This window comes from Solea senegalensis, linkage group LG11 (assembly GCF_019176455.1).
Source record: "Solea senegalensis isolate Sse05_10M linkage group LG11, IFAPA_SoseM_1, whole genome shotgun sequence".
Lineage (NCBI taxonomy): Eukaryota > Metazoa > Chordata > Actinopteri > Pleuronectiformes > Soleidae > Solea > Solea senegalensis.
In genome coordinates, this window is record NC_058031.1 from 21500598 (window position 1) to 21518065 (window position 17468).

At 39.6% G+C, this 17468-nt stretch overlaps 3 protein-coding genes across 4 annotated transcripts; 2 read left to right on the forward strand and 1 right to left on the reverse strand.

Annotated features, from left to right (window-relative positions):
• Positions 1-274: 274 nt before the first annotated feature.
• On the forward strand, positions 275-2813 carry mrps25 (mitochondrial ribosomal protein S25). Its single transcript, XM_044037168.1, has 4 exons — positions 275-493; positions 1476-1582; positions 1699-1786; positions 2467-2813. The coding sequence occupies exons 1-4, from the start codon at positions 360-362 to the stop codon at positions 2654-2656; spliced, it is 519 nt and encodes a 172-aa protein (XP_043893103.1). The 5' UTR covers positions 275-359; the 3' UTR covers positions 2657-2813.
• Positions 2814-6967: 4154 nt separating this feature from the next.
• Positions 6968-10610, reverse strand: LOC122776584 (keratin, type II cytoskeletal 8-like). The gene is made up of 9 exons (XM_044037164.1): positions 10255-10610; positions 9580-9788; positions 9429-9489; positions 9182-9277; positions 8909-9073; positions 8657-8782; positions 8069-8289; positions 7433-7479; positions 6968-7336 (listed from the first exon to the last, which is right to left on the reverse strand). Exons 1-9 carry the CDS (start codon positions 10516-10518, stop codon positions 7245-7247), a joined length of 1281 nt encoding a protein of 426 aa, XP_043893099.1. The 5' UTR covers positions 10519-10610; the 3' UTR covers positions 6968-7244.
• Positions 10611-11647: 1037 nt separating this feature from the next.
• Positions 11648-17048, forward strand: LOC122776585 (deoxyribonuclease-1-like). 2 transcript variants are annotated; one of them, XM_044037166.1, is made up of 10 exons: positions 11648-11885; positions 11996-12078; positions 12692-12780; positions 12889-12975; positions 13060-13172; positions 13431-13543; positions 14575-14732; positions 14848-14944; positions 15046-15160; positions 16912-17048. In XM_044037166.1, exons 2-10 carry the CDS (start codon positions 11998-12000, stop codon positions 17031-17033), a joined length of 975 nt encoding a protein of 324 aa, XP_043893101.1. In that variant the 5' UTR covers positions 11648-11885; positions 11996-11997; the 3' UTR covers positions 17034-17048. The 2 variants fall into 2 exon arrangements, with proteins under 2 accessions (XP_043893101.1, XP_043893102.1); XM_044037167.1 differs by lacking the exon at positions 11648-11885 and having other exon boundaries at positions 12037-12100.
• Positions 17049-17468: the final 420 nt, after the last annotated feature.

The window sequence follows — 17468 nt, forward strand, 5'->3', positions numbered from 1 at the left end:
ATATATATATATATATATATATATATATATATATATATATATATATATATATATATATGTATATACAGTATATATATATGTGTATATATATACATATACACATACACACACATACATATATATACATATATACATATATATGATGGAATCAATGTTATGAGACTTGTTTACAGCCAGTGAAGGAAATACAGAAATTGTTTTGGAACACGACATTTCCCAGTTCGCTCCGCTGCCGTGCAACGCTTGACGTCATCAAAACGCGTTTGGCATCTGCGACTCGCTGCTCCGCTGCTCTGACTGGAGTGGAGGCTGGACTTCACATGTTAGTCTGTAAATAACGAAGGATTTAGTTTCCCAAGATGCCTATGAAGGGAAGGTTTCCTATCAGGAGGACGCTGGAGTATCTACAGAAGGGCGACATCATCTTTAAAAACAGAGTGAAGATCATGACGGTGAATTACAACACTCACGGAGAGCTGGGCGAAGGAGCAAGGTCAGAGCTAGCAGCACGCTAATAACAATCTCTGTCTCAGTGGAAGATAAAACACACATTTGTGTCATTTACACGTTGTATTTACATAAATGATGTTAAATATTCGCTATCAATTTTATTACTGGATATGAAACGGTGTTACGACTAAACAACACCACCGCTCAAGGCAGGCAAATTAAACTATCGTGTAAAGTTTGAAGCTTAATCATGTAACAATAACAATTGATCAGATTTATAACAAAACAAGAACAAAAACGTGCTATTTTGTAATCTTTGCAATTCACACAGGTTCATGTATTATTTGACTTTAATTTAAACAATTCTTTGATGTCATGCCAGGGAAATTGAATGTACTTGTCCTATTCATAGAATTACATAATGTAAAGCCAAGGTAAAGAAATTTTGAATCTGGAAATTTGCTACAGAGCATCTTCAGACTGTCATGCACTAAAGATCTACACACATGTTTGCTTTATCCTAAAAGTTGCTTCAAATATTTGACTGTAAACTGCTGTATATCATTCTTCCTCTTCAAGTGTTTGTTTTTTCTGTCATGTCAATCAAAAGTGTAACATTTCAGAATTTAATTTGATAAGATTTCTTTTACAACATTAAAGCTCTGCCCTAATCTTTAAACATGAGATTTTCTACCTATAGAGCAAATCTATCCTTATAATAACAAATTACCTACATCTAAGTATGCACATTCCCAGAATCTTTAAGTTTTAAAAAGGGATGCACAATATTGGACATGTATATCGGGAATTCTTGGGCGGATGGCATGTACCTCACAAGGATAGTGACTTGCCTTTGGTGTCTGTTGGTGTCAGATGTTGTGAGTTTAATACTTGTGTAGTGCAGAACACATATAATAATGAGCAGTTGTTGTCCTCCAGTTACTCAGTTACTGCGACACATTGCTGCACAACAGCTATGATTTGAGTTGATGCTAAATGTTGTACTTTCTCATGTTGTTTTGCAGGAAGTTTGTGTTCTTCAATATTCCTCAGATCCAGTACAAAAACCCCTGGGTCCAAATAATGATGTTCAAAAATATGACACCATCACCGTTTCTGAAGTTCTACCTGGGTGTGTAGCTTTGCACTGTTGTTTTACTCTTTGTTATTGTCATTTAAACTCTTAATAATCATTTCTATCATAACTGTGCAATATCCCATCAGGTTAATCTTCTGTCTCTCTTGCAGATGATGGTGAACAAGTGCTGGTGGATGTGGAGGGCAAGGAGCACAGAGAAATCGCAAAACATGTTAACAAGATTTTGGGCAAATCAGAGTAAGATATTCACATACTATAATGTCCTTGTGTTCAAACATCATGTATACAGTTACAGTAGTTTTTTCTTATTTCATTTGTTGAGAGCACATAACTTCAGAGAACTATTTTATTTCACTGTAAACAGCTCCAAAGTCCTGGTAATTGATAGTATTGTATTACTTATTGTAGCAAAATCAGGACTCACACGCAAAGCTAAACAATATTATAATGATAAACATTTGATATTAAATTGAATAAATTCTTTTTTCTATTTTTAATGTAGCTTCAGTTTAGCCTTCATAGCCTGTTTAATTTCAAAAGACCATCACCGTACTACACTAAAATGGTGATGGTCCCAGAAATAAATATATGGAAAAATAATTCTTGGAATTTCTTGTGTTTACATTGGCTTAAAAGGAAAAACGCAAACGCAAGTTCCCATGCAAAATATCTAGAAATATCCCGGGAATATTCTGCCCCTTTGCAACCCTAGAAAGAGCTCCAAAATGAACATTTCCTTGAAACTTGACTGTGGGGTGTGGAATGAAGGAAGAACTCATTAACTTTTTGAATTAGATGTGATCAAAGAGGTGGATACATGTATATTGTGTTCAAACAAACATACATACATATGTATACATATATATGATATACACAACAGTGACAAGTTGTTTTTTTCTTACTCCCTCTGCCCACAGAGAACAGTTACAAGATGAGGCTCAAGCCAAGATGCAGGCGTCCAACCCTGCCAACTTTGGGCCAAAGAAGTACTGTCTGAGGGAGTGCATCTGCGAGGTGGACGGTCAGGTGCCGTGTCCTGGCACCACGCCGCTGCCCAAGGAAATGACGGGCAAATATCGAGCCCAGATGGCGGCATCGCAGGAATAAGAGCAGATTGTTGAGCACGAAGTGGACAATATTGTATTATTTTTATTATATTACTGGACAAACACATTGCATATTTAACTGTAAATATGCACAGGTAAATTGTACTTACTATTGTCTGTGCATTGAAGATTGGCAGGGCATGGACTGACTCCCTCCTGTGGGAAATAACTGGTTTTCTTCTTGTTTCCTGCAATGTTCTAAGACAACAATTAACAGTCAAGCTGTGAATGAATGCTGGGGTGATTATATGATAGGGAAAGGTCACCAGGAAAGGTCAACATAAGGGTTGCACATAATGGCATCTGTTAGGGTTAACATTAGATAACATCTACTAGGGTCATAAACATTAAGTTTGGTGTCTGTTCTTGTTTTACTTTGATGTTTGTGTATAAGTGGTGAAGCTTTTTGGAGGAAGGGGAGAGACCATTTTAGACCGTCCTTGGTGACAGTGTCTCTCCTCCATGCAAAAATCCATGCATGCAGTAAAGACATGATTTACTCAACACTGATGACTCAAGAATTTCTTTCACATTTTGGCGACGAGGATGGGATGGACGCTCCAATGCTCAGGGCCTGGGTTCTGACTGAAGGTTATTACTGGTAAGGAAAAATTCCGCTCCACAAAGGAGGACAGGAATCCGCCTGATGTCAGAAACGGGTGCTGACCAGCGGACGCTCCATCTTTTAAAAAAGTGAGTACAGTGTTTTTTAAAACATGTTCAGGTAGACAGTTGTAATTCCTTTGTGTTAGACTGTCGAGATATTCTATAATTCCTGTGTGGTTGAATATCGAGGTCCGGTGTAATTCCTTTGTGGTAACCGAGACCGTCTTCATATAATTCCTGTGTGGTTTTGAAGACTAGACACCTAGGTAGATAGTCGTAATTCCTGTGTGGTAGGCTATCGAGATATTCTATAATTCCTGTGTGGTTGAATATCGAGGTCCGGTGTAATTCCTTTGTGGCAACCGAGATCGTCTCCATATAATTCCTGTGTGGTTTGGAGACTAGCTTCATTTAATTCCTGTGTGGTATTGAAGCTCTGAATTAAAATTAAAATAAATAAATAAAAAAAAAAATTCAGCCAATAAGTAACAACAGTAAGTTGAATATACGGTGCCAGATTTCGAAAGAAACTGTAAGACATGGTATTCTTCTACTAAGTGAAAATTGAGCATAGAAATTAGAAGAAGAGCAAACGTTAACAAAAAAAAAAAGAAAAGAAAAAAGTTTTAAAATTAAGATTTCTTTTAAAGTCGACATATATTTATACAATTGGGACTTAACAATTGGGAGTAAAATTTTAATTTGGACTATGTGTTGTCTTGTATTGTTTTGTGTTATTCTGTGAGAAGAAGAGCAAAAAGAGTTTTTTAAGAAAAAAGGTGTTAAGATTAAGATTTATTTTAAAGTCGACATATAAATTTAAAATTGGAACTGAGTAAAATTTTGAAATTTGGTTTATGTGTTGTGTGTTGTTCTATGTATGTATTGACATAAGTTCAGTCTTTAGAGCTTGTGTTGAAGAGGAAAAGCTATTTTTGATATGGGGTCATTGCAGGCTGTGAAGTTTGTTTGAGTTTTTTATTTTTTAGTTGAAGTTATTATAGCATGAGCCTTAAGCTATTAACATATTAAGTAAATTAAATAGAGAAATGGGGTAAAAGTGTTGTTGAAGATGTTCCACTCTGGCACCATCTGACCGAGGAAGTGTTTCCTATAATAGGCACATTAAGTACTCATTGTTTGAAAAGGTGTAGGGTATTGTTAGAGGAGAGAAAGGAAAAGAAAGTAAAGAAGAAGGTAGATTGGCAAGTTTTGAGAAATGGGAAAGAGAAGCAGCTCTGAGGGAAGAAAAATCTGTTGCAGGATTAATATTAACACAGGAGATAGGAGAAGAAGGTGATAAAAAGAGGGCAAGACAGAGACGTAGGGCCAGAGAAGTGAATCTGCCTCCTCCATATGTTCTCCCCGTGTCTGCACCCCCTCCTCCCCCAGAGACACAAGCAGCAGGACAATCACCTACAGCTGAATCCCAAAAGGGCTCTGAAGAGGAGAAGGAGGAGAAGCCACAGCTGTACCCTGATCTGTAAACCCTTCCAACATCTATGAGAAAAAACAAAGGGACTGATATAACGACTCAACCAGCTAACATTGCTTTTCCCAGACATGTTTCCTCTCCATTAGCAGCTTCTTTTGACTACTGGCTCAGGAGTCAAGGGGACAAAGGAAACGTGCACCAGATGCCTATGTTGACATTCCCAAATCCACAGCCACGGCCAACGGATGAAGAGGAGGTAGAAGCTGTGTGTCGGAGGTGTTTTAAACTCAGATGGGCCAACATCTGACCGGCCAACTGGTCGACATCCCCAGCCATTGAATCAGTGCGGTTCAACGACATGATGGTCAACTTGGCTGAAGCTGTGCGTGCTGCTTTCCCCTTAAGAGTGTGTTGGTCAGAGATCCACAACATAAAAACAAAAGGAGGGTGAGTTAGCAGCTGACTACCGCACTCGCATGGAAACTGTTTTTGCAGCTCACTCCGGCATCGACGCTGACAATGAGGCATACGATCACCTTAGCCTCAAGGATCGTGTCATGGCTACATGTGGTGGATGGGAAACTGGACAATAGCGAATATCTGGACACAGGTTCTGCACGCTGAACGAAATAAGGTTTTACTTTCAACAGATCGTTAAATAAACAATTTGGTCCCTGGGATGAAATGATTGTTCATGTGTGTATCCCTGTGCTAATTGTGTTTTGTATAACTTTTTGTTGTTGTTGTACTTTTTTGTGCGCACTCACTTGTATGCAAGCTTCTGTGTATAGGTGTATAGGGGGAGTACTTGGAGGTGACAGAACACCATTGTATGTGAAAGTACCTTGTGAACAAAGTAAAGATTGTGAATTGAATGTGTGTCACATTTCAGAATAGGCCTCAGGGAACCCATATAGTGAGATAATTCAGATGAAGAGATAGTATGAATAGAATTGTTTTGTTTTGATGTTTTGTTTTGTGTTTTGTTTTTGTTTGGTGTTGTTCTATTTTTCTCTTGTTATATTCTGATATTCTAATTGTTTAACCTATACTAATATGTTTGCTGTGTGTAGTCATAGAAAGAGGTAGTTGATGAGACCATGTGATTTCCCAAAAATATGTTGACACTTTGTGTCAAAAGGGAGGAATGTGGGAAATAACTGGTTTTCTTCTTGTTTCCTGTAATGTTCTAAGACAACAATTAACAGTCAAGCTGTGAATGAATGCTGGGGTGATTATATGATAGGGAAAGGTCACCAGGAAAGGTCAACGTAAGGGTTGCACATAATGGCATCTGTTAGGGTAAACATTAGATAACATCTACAGGGTCATAAACATTAAGTTTGGTGTCTGTTCTTGTTTTACTTTGATGTTTGTGTATAAGTGGTGAAGCTTTTTGGAGGAAGGGGAGAGACCATTTTAGACCGTCCTTGGTGACAGTGTCTCTCCTCCATGCAAAAATCCATGCATGCAGTAAAGACATGATTTACTCAACACTGATGACTCAAGAATTTCTTTCACACTCCTCTCCACCAGGAACCAGCTGAAGCACTTCAGAGTCAGAGTGGAGTGGTTTGGATAACTCATCACACCTTGTTTGTACGTAATATGATGACCTGGTTCCGGGATATGAACAGAACATCCCAGTGTAAACATTCAAATAAAAACCCAGATTCATCCATTTCAGTTAAAGCCAGTGTTGTACTTGAGTCTCGGTGTTGAACCCGTGTTCAAAGTGAGTTCCCATTGCTGAGTCAGTCGTCAAGGTTGAGTCCAAATATGGATTCCACTAAAACTACTAATACAACGTTTTTCTTTTAGGTTTTTTTCCCCCAAAGTACACTTTTGTCAATATTTCAATGAAGTTATTTTCTGTGTGACTTGAAGGCAAAGCAATGGTTAAGGTAGATCCAAGTTGCAGTACAGAGACATTAAACTCAGAGACAGAATTGAAAGAAATCAATACTAAGTCAAACTTTGTAATCCATAACAATTGGTCAAATTAAAGCTGCCTGGAGCGTTGTAAGACGAGGGGATGAAACAGTTCTATCTGTCTCCTTCACCCTCTGTAATGCAGTTGAATTTTGACATTATGCAACATATCCCATAGACATTAGGGGGCGTTATAGTCATTTTGCCATGTCCAAGCCTAAGTGAGGTATCAAATGAGTTGTTCACTGAAAACCATGTTCCATGGTATGTGAGAATCCAACTTTACTAAAAGTCTCTCTCTGTATGTGTGTGTGTGTGGAAACATGAAGACACAAAATATTATGTTGTGAAGTATCTTTATTTTTTGCACAGCAGGGTAAATAATATTTCGATTTTTTGAATTTCTTTACACTGCCTTTACGCCCAGCTTAGTTTCTACTGATTGTGCTACAACTGAATCCTGTAAATCAATGGAAGATACCATTAAATCAGAGAAAACAAACATACATTTGGCCCATATGTGCAGGTGTTTTATTGCAGGTTACAGAGGTCATAAAGGTAAGAGTCACAGTTTCTAATCACAGAGATTCAGCAGTTGAGAGCTCCATGTGGTCTTTTAGTTCTTGTTGTATGATCTGTTGAGGGTCTCCATTGTCTTGATGTAAAGTGGACCTGAACGACGCCGCTGGTGGGTCTTTACCGTGGTGGCTATTGGAGAGAGGGTGGCGGGAAGGGGGGGAAAAAGTTTCACACAAACATGACGCCAGGTTCAGAGGTAATAATGGTGTCATCTTCAGCGTTTACCTTTGGTGGGCACTGTCTGGATGTTGACAACTGAGTCCTGTCCAATTCTGTTCAGGAAAGAGCAGGGAATACACTGTAAACAGTGATGTACACTGGGATATTGTTCTTACAAAAAAAATAACAATTAATTTTCTTTTTTTTTAAAAGTCTAACTTTCTCTTAATGAGAAATTACATCTGATATTGGAAGCTTTTTTTAATAAAGTAAAAGAACAGTCATTTCAGAATTTCTTTGCATGTGATAAGTACTAAGAGACTTAAGATACCTTCCTTAAATTTTGGGCAGCCTGTGCTCATTTTATTGCGCATAATCTTTAAATTCATTGCATGCTTTCCTCATTTATTTGCAAACTGCACATTGTTTGTATAAATTTACAAAGTATCAGAATTCACTATTAATACAGGTATATAATAGGTAAGATTATAATCAGTTTAAATTATCCCCCCACCAAATTTTTTTCCACCCCAAACATTATATATCATTTAGAATTTCCATTACTAAATTTACACAGAAATCTTTGATAAACGGTTGGGAGAATTCTGCAAATTTGTTTGGGACCCAAGAAAATCTCCCATGAACCAAGTGTGGGTCATGACCCAGACTTTGGGAATCACTGGTCTAAACTACCTCACTCACCTTTGCTCCTCTCCCTCCAGCAGTTTCCTGTAGGTGGAGATCTCTATGTCCAGGGCCAGCTTGACGTTCATGAGCTCCTGGTACTCTCTCAGCTGGTGAGCCATGTCCTGCTTGGCCCTCTGCAGAGCCAGCTCCAGGTCCCTGATGCGAACCTTGGCGTCCTTCACGGCCTCCTCCCCACGCTGCTCTGCTGCAACAATCTGGCCCTCGAGATTTTCACGCTGCAAATAACGTGCAAGGATAAGTTATTTCAGGCATCAGTCGCCGCACTGCACTTCCACTGTAAGCACGTCTCTTTGTTTAAGGATGCCATTGTATTTTGTAACACCTAAGAATGTAAACAGACGACCAGCACAGCTGTGTTTTTGCTCATGTTTGTCATGTTATCAGCTGCCTTCCACAGGAAGTTATTACTTTGGCCAAGAAGGGAAACCTTTCACTAATGCCCCTCTTTTTGATTGTTTGCTGAAGTGAACCAAAGTTTAGCCAACAGATGACATCACTGGCAGCAGCTTTAATATCAAGTCGCCCGTTCTGCTGCCTTTTTCCTCACATCTGTAGTTGTCACTCACTGTAACTGATACTCACTTGTTTCTTGGCAGCCTGGATCTCGTTCTGCAGACGGCTGATCAAGCGAGTGAGATCAGCTATCTCTCCCTTGGTGCTGCGCATTTCGCTGCCATACTGTTCAGCCTCTGCAGACACCTGGTCAAACTGGAAACAGGAACCCAGATTAAAACGTGTAATTATCAGGCATGACAGAGAGATTTATGAGTGTTTGACATTGACCACCTCCTCTTTTTGTGAAGTTTTAAAGAGATCCATGTTTTACTTCCTCACCTTGTTCTTGTACCAGCTTTCAGCCTCCTCACGGCTGCGAGCAGCAACGTCCTCATACTGAGCCTTGACTTCAGCTACAATCTGATCCATCTTCAGGGAGCGGGAGTTATCCATCTGCACCACCACTGATGTCTCTTTCAGACTGTCCTGCAGCTCGTGCAGCTCCTGTTTTTTTTTTTGACAGAACAATAACAGCAGCAGCAGTGAGAAGACCCGGTCCACAACACACTGTATGCACCGTTTTTATCGTGAAGATTAAAATGTTTTGTGTACCGCATCATAGATAGCCTTGAGGAATTGGAATTCATCAGTGATGCTACACAGCTTGTCGTTCAGCTCCACCTTGGACATATAGCCTGAATCCAAATCCTGCACGCAGCACGAAAAAACAAATTAGCTTGACCTTTTGCACGAGACAGACAACACTTACACTCCCCACAACCAGGCTGGAAGCCTTTGAACACGCCGTCCATCATTCAACGTGTACACAGTGAGGGAACATGATGACTGCAAACTGTACCTTTTTCAGCACGACAAACTCATTCTCAACTTCGTTCCTCTTGCTGATTTCCTGCTCGTACCTGAAACCACCGTGTTGGATATGTTTAATTATCTCACGCCCATGCTTTCGTTACAGACGTTCAAGTCTTCCATCACAAAGTCCGTCTTACCTCGTCTTGTAGTCGTCAACATTCTTGTGCATGACACCGTTCTCCACGTCGAGCCGGAGCTTTTCATTGTTGAGCGACTCCAGCTGTTTTTCCAGGTTGAGGATGTAAGACTTCAGCATGGGCTCAACGGTTGAGGCGGCGGACGTCTGTCCCTGCAGCAGGTTCCACTTGGTCTCCAGCATTTTGTTCTGCTGTTCCAGGAATCTAACCTGTCAACAAAGTAATGCACGTTTAAAATATTAGGTTAAAGAAAAACTATTTATTTCGTGAGCCGATAATGTGCAGTATTGTGTAAAAGCCTTAGGCCTCCATAGCAATGATATCATCACCCCACATATTTATAATACAGGAAAAAAGGTTAAAGGGTCAAGTATTTACACTTGAACAACAGCATGACCCTGACTCTCTTAAACCTGGAGTGAAGCCCTAAAAACGCCTATTATTCCAGGTTTATTCAAGACATGCTTGAGCATTACATACACATGCTGTATGAGTTCAAGTGATTGACAGCTTACTAACATAGAAAAATCTTTCAGCCACAGCATTCTAACCCAAATGCCACTGATGACAGACATAACAAGCACAAAGCACAGTTGGCACAGTTGATCCTGTCCTGTATGTAAAAGGATGACAAGAGTATCCAACACAAACAAACAGAGATGCTTTGACTCTTACTTTATCAATGAATGATGCAAAGCGGTTGTTGAGGCTCTTGATCTGCTCTTTCTCCTGGGTGCGGACGACCTGGATGTTGGGGTCGATGGCGACGTTCATCGGGGTGAGCAGGCTCTTGTTGACGGTCACGGCTGTGATTGGGATCATCTGCTCGGCCCCGCTGCTGATGCGGGGGATGGAGTAGGATCCCATGGACGCGCTGCTGAAGCCCCCTGCAGACCTCTGCAGACCTGAACGGGTGCTGCGTGTGATCCTCAAACTCATGGTAGTGATGTGTGGAGACTGTGGGGATGGATGGATGGATGGATGGATGGATGAAGAGGTCAGGCAGTGGTTAAGCCCTGCAGTGCATCCCTCATCTCTTGAGTGTTGCTTTATAGACAGAACAAGGTGTGGTTGGTGATAGGGAAGGTATGTGGCTCCCAAATGTGGCTTAACCTGTCTGACGTATGCTACCTGTTCTCCCACCTACCCCTGCTGTAAGTAAAGGACAGTGTTGTCACACTGGATTCCAGGCCGGCTTCACAACCTCTGGTATGCTGCAATAAACTGTTTTCTTTTAGTAAACTCCGTGAAACGATGAAAATAGCCACTTTAGATCATTCTATGAAATCAGAATACATTTTTATTTTGCTTTTTGTCCAAATGGGATTCTATGGAATCGATATTTTCAAACAACACTTTTTATTAAATCGTTAAAAAATATTGTATTTTGTTGTTCTTTTTGCTCCGTGATTTGTTCAGCGCGCCATGGTTTTTTTGTTTGTGGGCGGGCCTTACGCTGTCTGCTGATTGGCTGGAATTTATGAGTGACAGCTCAATGTCTGGAACTCGTTCAGACCCCCACATTTTTCCCACATTTCTAACAAAATAATTGTAAATCGGATTATAAACATCAGATACTTGGACAATTATTTTGGCGGATGTCGACGGGGAAGTTACGCATTGTACATCGCAACATCGTCGTGTGATTCGTGAAATGTGTTGACACAAATCTAATTCCATATGATTCCAGATTAAAGGCAGCGGCAGATTAAAGCTGTAACTTAAACATATACGTACATATGAACAAATGTCTGTTAGACTAAAACCATTGTCAAATGAGTTCACGCAATGTTCAATATTCAGTAGTATGACCCCACCCACCCCTGCTCTGCTGCTGTATATAAACAAACGTCAGGTCTGATAGTTCTGCTTGTCCATTATTTAAGTGAAGGACACAGCATATAAATATAATGTTGAATCATTTCTTGCCACAAAGACCAATCGGAGGCAAAATATCAACATTTTTTCAATGAATTGCTTACGCTAAATATTGTTTTGTATTATAAACAAAATTATTGCATACTGGCTTTGGGAGCGTCTTGTATTACTGCAGACAAAGGAAGACTGAGGGATAATGGTGCAGCTGGAGACATGATTTCCAGTATAGCTGAGTGTAAACAATGAAACTCGTCTGTCCTCTCAGTCTTTGCTTTGTTCGCACCCCTTTTCACAGTGATTGCATAATCATGGCCTCCCTTTAAGAAAACACGTTACAGATGAGTAGGTTTCTCACACTTTTCATACAGGGTTATTCTGTAGCTTTGCCATGACACACTTGAATCACAACACAGAGACACGCCACTGAGGTAGGTACACTGTCTGTCTGCTGTATATTTTAAAGCAATTTGAATTATTTGAAATATGTTTTTTAAATGCCTCTGGCTTTTTTTTGTTTTGTTTCCTTTCTTCTTGTCAGACATGAAGATAGCTTCCTTTAATGTTCGCCGGTTTGGCCTGGCAAAAGTCTCAGACCCAGACGTCCTGTCGACTCTGGTTAAGGTGAAGCACAGTCGAGCATGAGGTGGCTGGTTTTAGCAACTCTGTGGTTTGTCAGTCATTTGAAATAGTTTGCAATTAAAGGTGCTGTGATAATAACAAAGGTTAAGGTTTGGAAAGCAGCCAGTTAGTAATTAGCTTATGTAGGGAACAAAGAGTAAGTGGCAATCATTGTTTAATATTTAAGTCATGATGTAAAGAAGAGCCTCAATAAGTTCACACATGTAAAAAAGAAAGAAAGAAAAGAAACAATGCTATGTAGCTAACATTAAAATGTTTTGACTAAGTTAAAAAATACTAAAAAAAGGACACTGTTTTAACGTAGCTTTGGTGTGATTTAACTTACGATAACGAGAAGATAACAAACGTTCTGCTTCAGTTACATTCATTATGAAGAAAGACATACAAGGAAAAGAAGAAACTAAATCATTTTAGTTTGTTGTGTTTGAACGTTCATTTAAACCCGGTGTGCATTATTGAAAAGATTCCATAATTTGACTCCTCTGACAGTAACACCCATATTTATTCGTGTTTGTTCTCACTATTTGTTTGTTTATGGCTTTTAAATTTATCTCAGAAGGCTAAAATCATTTCTTTTTAACTTTGTTTTGAACAGATTGTGTCTCGATATGACATTATTTTGATTCTGGAGGTGGTGGATGCGAGTGGAGACTCTGTCAAACTGTTCATGAAAGAACTCAACAGGTGAGTGAAGCAAATACTACTGATAATGCTTAAATGTATATATATATATATATATGTACATGTTTACAGTATATAGACACTTTATTTGAACTCTGGTGTGTATCTCAGGGTGAACACCAGCCATCACTATTCTCTGCAGCTCAGTACTCGCCTGGGAAGAAACAGATACAAGGAACAGTTTCTGTTTGTCTACAGGTAAGACGATATTGTGTGTACTCTGTAAGACTGGTTGGACTTTGTTGAAAGGCAGCTTTAAAAGACATCTGGTCTCTCTACAAGGGACGATGTGGTCAAGTTCATTGACTCCTATCAATACGAAGACAACCAGGTGAACGATGTGGATGCTTTTGCGAGGGAGCCGTATATTCTCCACTTCAGGCCACACTACACAGGTCAGCACACGGGAATATTTCGTAATAATATATTTGAGTTGATTGGTTGCCACAACACTGTTGTCATGGTATGTATGAGTCATGTCCATATGGATCCTGTAACGGACATGTTTGTTTTTATTAAAGCCTATCACTCGAATGTAGTTTGACTTTTGAATCCGAGCAGGAAGCGAGTTTATCAAGTTTGTAGAGATTGTGTCAGGGAGTTCTGTGACGTGATATGCAGGCGTGCTCTGAACCGACTGTTTCTTGTCGCAGTGCTGAGGGATTTAGTGCTAATCCCAGTCCACACCACACCTTCAGACTCAGAAAGAGAGCTGGATGAGCTGTACGAGGTCTTCCTGCACGTCAGGGACAAGTGGAAAACAGATGTGAGTTGTTCATTGCAAATGAAATATGAATGATCAGTGAATTAAAGTCCACAGACTAGTAATCCAACCAGGATGATACCAGCTGTCAATCACACTGCCGTTCACTCATATAGTTTAGAAATATAATTTAGAAAATTTATATCATATTTTATTGAGGAGGAGCTGAAACCGATTGAGACCATTACTAATGTTTATTGACATTATAAATCAAGTGAAAATTAGAAGCTCATTTTCCCCCTGGTGGCCATTCAATATATCCTTATTTCCCTCATAGCTTCAGGAGGAAACTGGGATATACTGACTACGATCCTGACACGCCCACATGCTAAAATATGGACAAACTAAACAAAATGGAAAAAAAATAAAGACGGAAAATGAAACAATAATGCAAAGTCAATGACTATAATGTCCCATTATGGTAACAGAATAATGATTAATAAAACAAGCGAACAAATGAAGATGAAAAATGTGAAAAAAATGACAACTTAGCATAATTTCTCTCGATTCATGTTGAACATGATGTCTGAAATCCAGTGGTATCCACTGGGACAAATCCAAATCAAGTAAAATCAAGTAAAATATTTTGTTATGAACCAGCAGTTATGCTTCGATTTCAATTTCAAACATCGTTATTTGTCCCCAGGGAGAAATTTAAAGCACATCAACACAAAACAAGCCATTTAAGTTCTGTTAAGTTATAAATATTTAATAGTGTATAGTCAAAATGAAAAAAAATCCAATAAAGTACAAAGAAAAACACATTGTTATGTGACTTTTTTGCAGTATCAGTTATTTTCTATGGTAATTGGTTTCATATTTATGAGATACTATCATAATTATGAGATGTTAAGTCTTATTTATGAGATACTAAGTCATAATTATGAGATAGTGTCTCATAATTATGACATTACGTCTCGTTATTATAGTAAGTAAGTCTTATATGGCATTTCATTGTGTTCTTATATTAAACATAATAACTATAAGCGTTTTTTTTTACTAGTGTTGTAATGGCTGTTGTTGATTTCCTCCAGAACATAATGATCCTGGGCGACTTTAACGCCGATGGTGCGTATGTCACGCGCAAAGAAATGAAGTCGATCCGTATACGCAGCAACACGGATTTCCACTGGCTGATTGGAGACGACGTGGACACCACTGCAATCACGTCCAACGATCACACCTACGACAGGTGGGCGTAACAGGCTTTGAAATGCTGTCAGCAAATGTTTGTTTTTCAGTAGTAGAAGAATGATTTATGACATGGAGAATCATTTTCTACACGAGTGTAATATTTCTGCCCACAGGATTGTTGTGTATGGAGACGACATGTTGGCAGCCATCGTGCCGAACTCAGCCAAGCCCTTCAATTTCCACACAGAGTTTTCTATGACGGAAGAAATGGTAAGTTTATGTTTTCACAACTGCAACGAAAACACCTTCATTTTAACCGTCCTGTGTCACGACAACATCACTCATCTGGTATGTCCATCATCATCCCGCAGGCCCTGAGAGTAAGCGATCACTATCCTGTGGAGGTGGAATTATGCATCGCTCCTCCTCCCTGCATGAGTAAATGCAGGGATGCCCAGAATGCACCAGGCAACAACACAATCACAGGTAACAGACACGTGTGATACATTCCTTTGTGGGTCAATTGTCAGACATGGATCAAAGACATTTCAGACATTTGTGTACTTGACATTTAAAATGCAGAGCTGCTTCTGTGAAAGACAAGAGTGGGATGTCAGTAATGAGAGGAATGCTCACATGAGAGGAGCATTCCTGGTTTTACAGCATGACTTAGGCTCTTTTTTTTTTTTTTTTTTTTAAAAAAAGGTAAAACCTTTGTAATGATAATATCTACATTTGTTGAACTTGGTTTGCAGAGGCAGATAGTGATCACTAAGAATACGATTAACATTCCTTACACTGTGTATTTGTTATGCAGTTCAGATAATAGTCTTTAAATATCCATAATGTTTCCTATTGTGCAACAGTCCTTGGGTTTACATGCACGGTAAAGATCAGATTTTAGTTGCACTGAGCCAACAATTTGGTTTCTTAATGTCATGTAAACATATCAGTCCAATTCAAACCAAGCTTGTCTTAGTTGGACTAACATTGCGATTCATAGTCTGATTATTCCTGCATGTATATTCTTAGTCAGACTGGAGTCGGACTTTGGAGGCGTTCTGCAGTCCTGTTGCCAGAAATCATACGGCAGCGGCGTCTTTCTTCAGACTCGATTTAATTTGTATCACGATTAACATGTACAGCAGGTAGCAAACTGATTCAAAACATACTTACTAGCTTATAGAGAGATACAGTGCCACCTACAGAGGCGGAGTCAGACGTACACGGCCAATAAATAGTTTTTTTCCTCCGCATGTATGCTCCGACTTGGCAAGTTGTCCGATTGCCTCTCTTAGTCGGACTACAGCCTTAGCTTGAGTGTCATTGTCAGGGCCGGGTCATACTTTCCCTTTCCACGTTGGTCCTTCTGGTCCCTACAGTTTGATTGTGTGTGAGGAGAGTATGCACCAACATGCTCCCAACACTTTCCAGTCCAGTTGGCATATAAAGAGCCAATGAAGAAAATGGGAACCATGCAAACCTGCATGAAGTTATGTGAGGAAGTCCGCTGGTACCCACACACGTGACACGTCAAACAAGGAAACATAAACGAGGGTGGGAAATCACCCTCAAGCTAGGCTGACGCTGACCCTTGTGTAAGCATGAACAGAACTGCGGGCTCGTTTGGTCTTGCAGAGAAGAAGAAGCGGCTCTGCAACTGTGGAATGTGCTAAGTATGACCCAGTCCTTAAAGAGTAGTAGGAGAGTAAGAATTAGTGCCATCTAATGGTGATCTAACAAATACAAATTGTTACAAATGGAGGACTCCTCCACTCAGAATCTCCCTAACCTACGCTCATCAGGAATCTACAGTGGTGTTCACAAACCAGAAGTAATGTCAACGAAAGGGAGTGTTTGTGTGTACACAGTAGCAGAGCAGGGGCAGGTGGGATTTTTGAGCAGTAGAATTCACCTCCGAGGCTTTTTGTTGGCACTTCTTTGTGCCAACAAATGTTTCTCATACTAGAACCTGTTACTGTTGCCTCAGCCTGTCATTACATAAAACAAATCATTTCCTGTGTGTAGCACAGGAATGTGAATGTGAAAAAAAGATCAAAATGTTGCCCTCCCATCATAAGCTGTGTCAGCATATTCATGAATTTGAATTAATTGGTCCTGGAAAGTCCTTGAAAAGCTAGAATTTGATGTCAACCAAGGTGTGGGAACTTCTATTTTATAAAAAAAAAATTGTGTTTAGTGAGTGACTAATTAAATGTATTTGTTTCTACTGTCAGAGAGTTTGCAGGCTGATGTGTTAAAACTGCAGAGGGAAAATCTCCTCTTGGAGCAAGAAAAACTTCAACTTCAGATCTCTCTATTACAACGGAAACTTGCCAAAATGGAAGTGGAAGAATAAATGGTTGACCTCGAATTCTTCACATTTAGCTATGCTATTGTTTTTTTTTGTCTTTTGTGTCTTTCTGTAAAAAAAGAGTCGTTAAAGAGTCTGTAAATAAAGAATCATATGAGTGATTCTTTATAATTAAAGGTTATATCTGTATAATTTGTATCATACATGTCATATAGCTGTTGTATATCTGCTCCTGGTCTCTCTCTCCTGTCTCTACCTCACCTCCCTCTTGTCCTTTCTCCCCCCTTTGTCTCCCCCACCTCTCCTCTGTCTCCCATTTTTCCTGTCTGACCTGACCGGTCAGGGCAGATGCTGCATATGTTTGAGTCTGGGTCTGTCAGAGATTTCTTTCTGTTAAAAGGGAATTTTTTATATCTAGTGTTTGCTCATTGTGTGATCTGCTGGGTATTTCTCTTCTCTCTATAATATTGTAAAGGTCTC

Excerpts from the sequence above, each read along its gene's own strand:
- mrps25 (XM_044037168.1), top strand. The coding sequence starts at position 360 with ATGCCTATGAAGGGAAGGTTTCCTATCAGGAGGACGCTGGAGTATCTA. Across the intron at positions 494-1,475 it reads GAGCTGGGCGAAGGAGCAAG|GAAGTTTGTGTTCTTCAATA; the intron begins GTCAGAGCTAGC and ends GTTGTTTTGCAG. Across the intron at positions 1,583-1,698 it reads GTTTCTGAAGTTCTACCTGG|ATGATGGTGAACAAGTGCTG; the intron begins GTGTGTAGCTTT and ends TCTCTCTTGCAG.
- LOC122776584 (XM_044037164.1), bottom strand. The coding sequence starts at position 10,518 with ATGAGTTTGAGGATCACACGCAGCACCCGTTCAGGTCTGCAGAGGTCT. Across the intron at positions 9,789-10,254 it reads TTGCATCATTCATTGATAAA|GTTAGATTCCTGGAACAGCA; the intron begins GTAAGAGTCAAA and ends CTTTGTTGACAG. Across the intron at positions 8,290-8,656 it reads TCCAGGCTGCCAAGAAACAA|CGTGAAAATCTCGAGGGCCA; the intron begins GTGAGTATCAGT and ends CGTTATTTGCAG.
- LOC122776585 (XM_044037166.1), top strand. The coding sequence starts at position 11,998 with ATGAAGATAGCTTCCTTTAATGTTCGCCGGTTTGGCCTGGCAAAAGTC. Across the intron at positions 12,976-13,059 it reads CAGTTTCTGTTTGTCTACAG|GGACGATGTGGTCAAGTTCA; the intron begins GTAAGACGATAT and ends TCTCTCTACAAG. Across the intron at positions 14,945-15,045 it reads TTTCTATGACGGAAGAAATG|GCCCTGAGAGTAAGCGATCA; the intron begins GTAAGTTTATGT and ends ATCATCCCGCAG.